General features: G+C 42.4%; 2 protein-coding genes across 4 annotated transcripts; one reads left to right on the plus strand and one right to left on the minus strand.

The window, feature by feature from the left end:
* Positions 1 to 61: 61 nt before the first annotated feature.
* adssl (adenylosuccinate synthase, like) lies at positions 62 to 5870 on the minus strand. 2 transcript variants are annotated; one of them, XM_017308722.1, is made up of 9 exons: positions 5559 to 5870; positions 4271 to 4373; positions 2630 to 2698; positions 2501 to 2551; positions 2357 to 2423; positions 2143 to 2250; positions 579 to 660; positions 335 to 461; positions 62 to 249 (listed from the first exon to the last, which is right to left on the minus strand). In XM_017308722.1, the coding sequence occupies exons 1-9, from the start codon at positions 5790 to 5792 to the stop codon at positions 77 to 79; spliced, it is 1014 nt and encodes a 337-aa protein (XP_017164211.1). In that variant the 5' UTR covers positions 5793 to 5870; the 3' UTR covers positions 62 to 76. The 2 variants fall into 2 exon arrangements, with proteins under 2 accessions (XP_017164211.1, XP_017164210.1); XM_017308721.1 differs by lacking the exon at positions 5559 to 5870 and adding an exon at positions 4947 to 5258.
* A 229-nt stretch (positions 5871 to 6099) lies between these two features.
* On the plus strand, positions 6100 to 7571 carry mthfs (5,10-methenyltetrahydrofolate synthetase (5-formyltetrahydrofolate cyclo-ligase)). 2 transcript variants are annotated; one of them, XM_008428384.2, is made up of 2 exons: positions 6100 to 6665; positions 7118 to 7571. In XM_008428384.2, exons 1-2 carry the CDS (start codon positions 6290 to 6292, stop codon positions 7339 to 7341), a joined length of 600 nt encoding a protein of 199 aa, XP_008426606.1. In that variant the 5' UTR covers positions 6100 to 6289; the 3' UTR covers positions 7342 to 7571. The 2 variants fall into 2 exon arrangements, with proteins under 2 accessions (XP_008426606.1, XP_017164212.1); XM_017308723.1 differs by lacking the exon at positions 7118 to 7571 and having other exon boundaries at positions 6101 to 7097.
* Positions 7572 to 10226: the final 2655 nt, after the last annotated feature.

A 10226-nucleotide genomic window follows, 5' to 3' on the forward strand; every position in this document is an offset into this window, starting at 1 on the left:
ATTTTTGCAGAGCATCTCAGCGACTTCTGCAGCTTTTATGGGAAGCACTGCTCCACAAATCTGTCAGCGACTTGGGTCACTGTTTCTCACTCACGTTATCCTGCTCAGTTGGAAAAGCACCAACTCCCACCCGGGTCGTATAGGCTTTAACGACGCCGTAGACCCGGCCGACGTACGAGGGAGGCACGCCGAGGCCGGTGCAGACGCCGCCGACGGTGCAGTTAGAAGACGTGACGAAAGGGTACGTCCCTAAACAGAGACACGTCTGTTTAACRGGGACAAAGAGAAGAGCCGTTTCTTCCTCGTTTGTTGGAGCGGAGTCGCTGTCACTCACCAAAGTCGATGTCCAGTAGAGCAGCGTTGGCTCCTTCCACCAGGATTTTCTTGCTGGGACCAGTGAGGGCTTTGTGCATGAAGTACACGCCGTCAGTCACCAGGGGGCGCAGTTTCTCTGCGTACTCCTACAAAACAATAGCGCTGCAGTTACACTCAGAAATTCACCTGAGCATCATTTCAAATGATTTTGAGTTAAAAAATTAAATATAAGTGTAAAAAAAGGGAAAACCATAATAAATTACTTTGAGCTGTTTCAGCTCCCCTTTGATGTCGACGTTGAGGTTTGGATACATGGCCAGGAAGTGATCGGCCAACATCCGAAACCTGCARAAGCAACCAGAGCAGATCTTAAAAAAAAGAAGAAAAGACTCAATTTACAACAGGAAAGAGACAGAGCAGGGAGACAACAAGGTTATTTCAGGTTCTAGACTTTAGAGAGGTGCTGCCATCTGCTGGCCAAACAATGCACAGCCTTTTGTTATATTCATAAAACTGGTGAGTTACTTGAAAAGTTGACTGTCCTGTTGACTTTTTCAGTATGAARAGATTTTATAAAGTAGTSCTCTTAAATAAATTGTGGATAATATGAATTTAGTGTTTTATCACAATATTTTGTGATAAAGATTAAAAAATGATGATAAAAAGTATCTACTACTTATTTTTTTTAGCTAACTGGAACAGCATTCACGGCACCAGAAACACAAAAACTGCTCTTGAAAACAATTTCACAAAACAAAGTATGATCTGTAATACTAAGCCGCAAAAATCAAAAATGGATTTAATCTTATTTTCAAATTTACGAATTGCTGATGGTTTTGTGGAACAAACAATGGAGAGAGTAGTAGAAATAACATTTCAGATGTCAGTTTTTTTAAACATTAATTGAAATTTATCGGGATAACTACACGACAAACGCCCACCACTATATGGAGGAAGCAAGAAATTGTCATTTTAGGAGATTTCTCTGTAAATGTAGATGTAAAATCTTCTTTTAATAGCTACAACAGGCTTTTCACAAAGTAAATTCCCTGYCCTTAATTTTCCACCTTATTCTACTTTTTTGCAATATAGGAATCATATTGTTCTAAAATCTGAAAATAGAAATGCATTCCGGTTTGAGTTTGTRTGCTTTAGCAATAAAACATTTTACTCTGGTCGGGTTTCATTTTGTAGCAGCGGGAGGAAAACAAATCGTCTCCTTGAATGGAAAAGGTTGAGCTGGACGGTTGGAACTTGGACACAGTTGTCACTCACTTCTCTTCAAAAACCTTGAAATCTGAGACGAGGTCACAGACCCTCAGACCGTTGCGAGCGGCTTTGGATGAGTAGGCTGGTCCAATGCCTTTCTTAGTGGTCCCCAAACTGGAGGGCAAGCAGATGAAAGAAAAGCCACAGAAATAATTCGCAWTTTGAGACGAGTTGCAGAGAAGCACATTCACATTTTGTTCAGGTAACTTATCAGACGTACTTTTTCCCTTCTTGCTGCTGCCGCTGCTGCTCCTGGATCCCATCAACAGCTTGGTGGAAGTTGAACACTAGAGGAWACCATGAGGACAAAAATTATGTTTCCAGGTCAAAAACATGAAAGAACGAGAGGGGTAAGCAAACTCACCGATGTGGGCCCGATCGGAGATCTTTAACCTCTCCTCCCATCCCTGTAGTCCTGCAGGAAACAGANTGCTTTAGCAATAAAACATTTTACTCTGGTCGGGTTTCATTTTGTAGCAGCGGGAGGAAAACAAATCGTCTCCTTGAATGGAAAAGGTTGAGCTGGACGGTTGGAACTTGGACACAGTTGTCACTCACTTCTCTTCAAAAACCTTGAAATCTGAGACGAGGTCACAGACCCTCAGACCGTTGCGAGCGGCTTTGGATGAGTAGGCTGGTCCAATGCCTTTCTTAGTGGTCCCCAAACTGGAGGGCAAGCAGATGAAAGAAAAGCCACAGAAATAATTCGCAWTTTGAGACGAGTTGCAGAGAAGCACATTCACATTTTGTTCAGGTAACTTATCAGACGTACTTTTTCCCTTCTTGCTGCTGCCGCTGCTGCTCCTGGATCCCATCAACAGCTTGGTGGAAGTTGAACACTAGAGGAWACCATGAGGACAAAAATTATGTTTCCAGGTCAAAAACATGAAAGAACGAGAGGGGTAAGCAAACTCACCGATGTGGGCCCGATCGGAGATCTTTAACCTCTCCTCCCATCCCTGTAGTCCTGCAGGAAACAGAGAAAACTTCAACTCGCGTGTTTTCACACAAATCTGTCTGATCTGACCGGAGAAACAGTTTTTACCTTTCCCCTTCCGCAGATTTTTGTCAGCCTCTTCAAACAGTCCTGGCAGGTGAATCACCACTCCGTTGCCTGTTTACAAACGAGGAAGAGGAATTATTTAATACATCTAATATCCTAGAAAATGAACACTTAAAACTTATTTGAGGCAATAAAATGTTTAGTTTTCTTGTTTTAAAAAGGAGGTGAATTATTAATTTGCATGCTTTAGTGTATTTCTTATATTGGGTACAAAATGTTTGGTTAAATAAGTGGTTAAATGAAAAATCTGCAGAATGTGCCACTTTTTAAAAAAATGCAATTAATCAATCATTAAAATTCTAATTCAAAAATACTTTACCGATCTCAAAGAGAAACTGAATGGTGTTGTAACTCATTTAATTAAAATTTTTTTCAAGGAGTTATTGCAGACGGTGATGCTGTGGGCAGGAAAGATCTCTCGTAGCAGTCTGTATTRCAGCGGGTTTGAAGAAACCTCTGACTAAAGACATTGTTTTTCCACTAATAATGWTAATAATTACTAGTTACAGTCCTACTCTGGTCGGATAAGAACAAAATTGACCTTTTTGGCCTGAACATCCTCTTCATGTCTTCAGTCAGAGGCTTCTTCACAACCTCTGTAATACAAACTGCTACGTCAGAGCATTCCTGCTCACAACAACAACTGTTTAAAGAATATGAAATATAACAACTTTGGGATTACTAACGTAATTTTACATTTTTAAACACTGCCCGGAGCTATGGGGGGGGTCTGGCCGGATGGGGGCCCGGGTCTGGAGGTGCCAGGGAGGGAGGAATGGTTTCATGTCGCTTTAATGTCTGATTATACACGGAGAAAGTGCGCCCTTGCCTGTTCAGAAAGGTGTATGTAATGTTAAAGTTACTGTCCCTCAATGKAATATATAGTAGTCARTCCCAGTGACTGTTTGACTCACGGTTTAGCCAATGTGCTTCCTGGGTAAAAATGAAACGGGAAACGGGCCTAAACACCCCCCCCCACACCCCACCGCTCAACAGTTTCCAGCAGCGCAGGTGATGCACATGAGGGGCCCGGTAATTGGCCCCACCCCGACGCTGACTTGTTCTGCTAGTGGCCTACATGCTGGATCCAGAGGAAGGGGTGATGGCAGCATCATGCTGATGCCAATGAGAAGCTAGATGGAACTAGACAAAGGCAACCAGGGAAAAAAACKTTTGTGGAGGCTGTGAGAGGATCTAGTAGGACAATGACCCTAAAAAAAACACAGACAGGACTACAAAGGCACATTCAAAGTCCGGACCTCAATACAACTGAGAATGTGTATCCAGGCTTAAAAAAATTAGTAAATCACTCGCAGGCCCAAAACAAAGCTCATGGAGGTGGGGAAACAAAACAAAGCTCATGGAGGTGGGGAAACATTTACGACAAGTCCATTTATCAGTTCCACCCAGGGTAAACCGGGTCGTTGCTCAGTCCAGCTTTCTGCCAAGCTGTACTGTCTCTATGGTTCAGTGCCCTCTGTTTACTATGGCGCTTTCTTATCTCTTCCTCMAGCGCGACTGAGGAAGAGATAAAGGAGACCTGCCTTAGTTCGGATGCTGTCCTTGTTAATGACGCCTTTATCATCCCGCCATCTTCTGGCCTGAAAGCGAATAAATGCCTACCGATGAATGAGATGGCCTTCTTGTTGAGCACGCCGCTGGGCAGCAGGTGGAAGTCGTACTCCACTGAATCCACCACCACGGTGTGACCTGCATTGTTTCCTCCCTGCAAAACAGCACACAGCATGCAGCCGCTCTGTCAAGACAGTCCTGCAAAATCAGGTTAGCGAGCTGTAATATCATTTTCTGATTAAGCCTCAAAAGGCCGTGGCAGCTCTGCTGCTGGACAGGCAGGGGAATTGCATTTGGGGTAATAATCTCTGAAGCTGAGAGTGTGAAGAGCAACAGGGACAGCTGCTTCCTGCAAGGTCGATGCCTTACATAACTGATTATTCAGAGGCTATGCTTATCGGTGTGGTCACGAGCTTCATTCTCTAACCGTGTCGTTCTCGTGACTATGACTAAAAGAGAAAAAAGAAGAAGAAGAAATAAACAGGATAAAAAAATGACTGCTAACATGAAACTAGCCCTTCCACATCCGGGAGGTCAGGGGAGGTGATGACGTCAACATCGGTCATGAATATGTAAAGAAGGCACACACGCACACACACAAACAGACCGACTTCCACTCACGAGTGGAAACATAACTGTTAGTTCAAACATAAAAACGACACTGACCTAACATACAGACGCCGTTAAGTAAAAACTATTGCGCTAACACGGTAGTGTAGTTTGGTACCTGGCACCTGCATACAATATCCGCATCCATAGCGAGCAAGTCCACAACTTTTCCCTTCCCCTCGTCGCCCCACTGCGCTCCGAGCACCACGGTCACTTTGTTCTGGGGCTCCCTCGGGGCGCGGAGCGACACRTCCTGCTGGACGTTYTCCCTCGGCCGCTTCACCACCGGCTCTCCGTTCAGGGAGGCAGCCTCCTTTCCGTTAATGTTAGCCATATTGTCGTCGGATGCCATGCTGCCCTCTCTCCTCGTTTTACCGCGTTCTCCCTCTGCTCACGGGAAGTCCTGTCGGCCTGTGCCGCTAGGTTGCGCTGTTTCCTTCAATTCACTTATTGTTCTGGGTAAAGATAATTATTACTGGACGTTTTTAGTTTACTCTTTCGATACCTTTATCTGCTAGCTGTGAATGACTTTGGACGTATAAAATAAACCAATTCTATTAAGTTTTAGCAGATTATCAGTTTATTAGAATATCGCGAGTAGGCAACGAAAAGGTATGTGACGTTATATGACGCAGTTNCTGTTAGTTCAAACATAAAAACGACACTGACCTAACATACAGACGCCGTTAAGTAAAAACTATTGCGCTAACACGGTAGTGTAGTTTGGTACCTGGCACCTGCATACAATATCCGCATCCATAGCGAGCAAGTCCACAACTTTTCCCTTCCCCTCGTCGCCCCACTGCGCTCCGAGCACCACGGTCACTTTGTTCTGGGGCTCCCTCGGGGCGCGGAGCGACACRTCCTGCTGGACGTTYTCCCTCGGCCGCTTCACCACCGGCTCTCCGTTCAGGGAGGCAGCCTCCTTTCCGTTAATGTTAGCCATATTGTCGTCGGATGCCATGCTGCCCTCTCTCCTCGTTTTACCGCGTTCTCCCTCTGCTCACGGGAAGTCCTGTCGGCCTGTGCCGCTAGGTTGCGCTGTTTCCTTCAATTCACTTATTGTTCTGGGTAAAGATAATTATTACTGGACGTTTTTAGTTTACTCTTTCGATACCTTTATCTGCTAGCTGTGAATGACTTTGGACGTATAAAATAAACCAATTCTATTAAGTTTTAGCAGATTATCAGTTTATTAGAATATCGCGAGTAGGCAACGAAAAGGTATGTGACGTTATATGACGCAGTTYGCACAACTTCCGGTTGTTTTGCTTCGGTACTGATATGGGAGGAAAAACGTCATGTCGTTGAACTCTTGACAAGTCTCTTGTCCTATTAGATGTTCATGTGCTTGTTAATATTTAACTTACTGAATTTTACACCAAGCTGTAGATCTCTAAGGACACATAAGCATATAAAGAGAGGATTTCCCTGTGCGCTTGTCCCTGATAGAGAGAGAGCATGGCTGTGCTGAGAGCGTCCAAACAAGCCCTGAGGAAAGAGCTGAAGCGTCGSCTTGCTGCGCTTAGCGCCGAGGAGAAGCAGCGACAGTCCCTGGTGCTTTCACGCAAGCTGTTGAAACATCCCAAGTATGTCTCCTCACAGCGAATTGCAGTGTTTCTCAGTATGGATGATGAAGTGAGCACTGAGGAAATAATCAGAGACATGTTCAAACGGGGCAAAAGCTGCTTCATACCCAGATATCTGAGCAAAAGCTCACATATGGACATGCTGGAGATCAACAGTCTGCAGGACTTGGAGAAGTTGCCTCTGACATCYTGGAATATCCGGCAGCCGTCGGATGATTGCAAAAGCAGAGAGGARGCATTGTCCTCAGGCGGGCTGGATCTCATGCTGATGCCAGGCCTGGGCTTTGACCTCAGCGGAGGACGTCTTGGACGAGGGAAGGGCTTCTACGACACCTATTTGAGACGCTGCAGCGAACACCCTAAAGGGAAGCCTTACACCATYGCCCTGGCTTTCAAAGAGCAGCTCTGTGAAAAGGTTCCTGTGGACTCCACTGAYGTCTTCATAGACGAAGTCCTATATGAGGAGCAGTAACCAGTCACTTATGTGTACATCTCACATGATCCAGGATAATTCACGAATCACTTTCCACGTCAAAGGAATGGCGGCATGTAGTCTTGTCTTTATGACCTTCTGTACAATGACGGTTTGGTTTTACAGTCATCATTTGGTGGTCATCCATAGATGACCTAGCTGTGATGCTTGTAATGCCATAATACAGTCTGACCTACTAATGAAAAATAAAACANGCATTGTCCTCAGGCGGGCTGGATCTCATGCTGATGCCAGGCCTGGGCTTTGACCTCAGCGGAGGACGTCTTGGACGAGGGAAGGGCTTCTACGACACCTATTTGAGACGCTGCAGCGAACACCCTAAAGGGAAGCCTTACACCATYGCCCTGGCTTTCAAAGAGCAGCTCTGTGAAAAGGTTCCTGTGGACTCCACTGAYGTCTTCATAGACGAAGTCCTATATGAGGAGCAGTAACCAGTCACTTATGTGTACATCTCACATGATCCAGGATAATTCACGAATCACTTTCCACGTCAAAGGAATGGCGGCATGTAGTCTTGTCTTTATGACCTTCTGTACAATGACGGTTTGGTTTTACAGTCATCATTTGGTGGTCATCCATAGATGACCTAGCTGTGATGCTTGTAATGCCATAATACAGTCTGACCTACTAATGAAAAATAAAACACAAAATATCAAACAACCAACCTGGTCATAAGAATCATAATTTGGACTTACAAGCTTATAAACAGTAGTTCCTCAGGGTTATTTATTTTCTGATCGAGTTTTAACAATTTATGACTGAGAAATGGTGCTATAAGTGTTTTAACGTGTATTTTACATCACAGTGGAGCAATTTYAGTCAAATTTCCATTTTCAGGATTGTTTAACATCAGTCCCATTAAAGGGGGTTGAGCATGAACAACCTTTATAAAGTCATGCCACAACATCTCAAGCTGATTTAGGTCYGGACTTTGACTAGGCCACTCCAAAACCATCCTTATGCCCAGCTTTGTGGACTCGTTCTCTTTGACATCACATTGATATTTAGGGTGGATGATAACAGAATATCCCAACCCCACTAAGGGACAAGGGTGCAAGAAAATGGATGGATGGAYAACAGAATAATCTTCTTCCTGTGTCATTCAGCTCAGACCTCCATTTTGACCTTAATTCAACACTCTGGCCCACTGCAGGCTTCTCTTTGTGATGTTCTGTCATGCARGCAGGTGGCAGTATTGGCCACATATTGACATTTTACATATGAATCCTTATCTTCTCGATATAGTGTTTGTATTTTAAATAGCCCAGCCTTCACTAGCTATCCCTAGGAATAGATACAACGGGCACCTTTAGTCCTGTAACATTTCTATCAAACATTTTCTGTTAATATGCAAAWTAAATTTGTTTTAGACTGATGAGTTTAGTAGTAATGTGGTGTATAAAAAGTAACCTGGGTTATTTCTAACTATTCTTKACACTTTGAGTTCACATTAGTCATACAACACTTTCCATGACAAGTGGCACGGTAGTCACTAACCAGCAGGAACAGAAACCTCCTGATTTCGGGTTTAATGACTTTAAAATGGCCATAAGGGTAAATGTGCACTTGAGGGTTTTAATTACCAGCCTTTGACTTAGCCATGATATACAGTAGAACTACTTAGGGCTTATCTTAGCCATCTACAGCTTTGAGCACAACATGCTAATAATTTGGAGGGGGGGAAGAACTTAAAATATTAAGAAATAATTAAATAAAAGCTCATGTAACACTAGTTAAGGCTAGGAACCTGACTATTGAGAAATATGGTAAAAGCCAGTCAGAAAGGTTCGAATGAGGAGCTGTATGTGTGTGTGTATAAAACACCATTAGACAGGAAGTAAAATTATTGTATTCAAATTAATATATTTGCATATATTTAGTAAAGTATTCAATAATAATAACATTAATATTTCACTATAAGTATWAACAATAAACACAACAGGAAAACAACAACAAAAATAAACCCTGATGACACCCAAGAGTTTTTATTTTATTTTATTCAAGTTCGTTCTTTTGTATGCAGGGTGATTAATGGTCCATCAATCAATAATCAGAATGTTTTTAGTCCACGATCCCAGGCAATAGGTCCRGAAAAGAAAAGTAGTTTGGTTCAATAAAGTTCTACCGCAAAGCTGCTGTGATCCACTAGCCAATCTGGGTTGAAAAARGGGTGGAAAACAAGAGGAAAAAAAACTGACCTAGCCAAAGTCATAAATAAATAATAATAATAAAATTAGCATTCACATTTAAATAGTTTTATTGCTATCCAAAATAGCTAAACATTCATTAAAAWATTTATTGCTATATTCCGTAAAGCATTTCTCTGAAATAATACAAATGAATTTTAAGTTACAGCTCAAATTAAAGTTACAGATCAAATTAAAGTGCATTTTCAAGTTTAGTCCAAGTTTAATTGACATTAAAGTCATTTAAACTTAATTTACTTAAGCATTGATTCAATAAACAATGAATTGGTTTTTTGTTTTGTTGCGCATCTCCAAATAAATGAACCAATTCCAGATTTCTATAGGCCGTCTACAAAATCAATGAACAGTAACTAAAAGTATCCTAAAAAGGATGCATTTACAAAAATCAAAGAACTTATTTAATACTTTGAGGATATTTCTTCTATTCGGCTATAAAATGAAGAAAAAGATAGACTTTTTAAATCTATAAGACCATTTTTAAGTCGCAAATACAGATTTTGAGTGGGCGTGTCGCTACCGCATTTCTATTGGTAAAAAACACAAATTACGTAAAATTAACGACTCACCGTCGAGTGGTTGCCAGAAAACACACAATATAATCCTTCGGCTGTGTTAATTTGGCTCGAACCAGCAGTATTCTTCAATGATTTTRGAAAACACTAAGCACAAGCAGCTAGCCACAGCGGCAGGAGATCCGAGTTCACCTCTGACCGGGAACTTAATAGTGTGCCGTCAGTCTGACCCGCCAAAATAAAACACAGGTTGATTATTTTGCACAGGTTACACTCGTCTAGATGCAGGGCGGAAGTGGCTCAACTGGGGCCAATGTACTCCTCCCTTCACACTCCATACTCACCTGTACAACTCTWTTACAACTGTATTTTCATTGGCTACATCCATAAAAATGGCCAACGTTTGTGAAAGTGGAATTTCTTGAGGTTTCCTGGTTGGTAGCAGCTAAACACACACTCAAGCTATATGAGGCCCTTATTTTTTCCCCAAGATTGTTTGTTATGGAAATTGTTAAATATGGCAAAAACTTTGACAAATCAGTTTGTTCTTGAAGTGAGCAGAGGTGTGACCAAGTCACTGTGTTGCAAGTCTCAAGT

This window comes from Poecilia reticulata, linkage group LG14 (assembly GCF_000633615.1).
Source record: "Poecilia reticulata strain Guanapo linkage group LG14, Guppy_female_1.0+MT, whole genome shotgun sequence".
NCBI classification, from domain to species: Eukaryota; Metazoa; Chordata; class Actinopteri; order Cyprinodontiformes; family Poeciliidae; genus Poecilia; species Poecilia reticulata.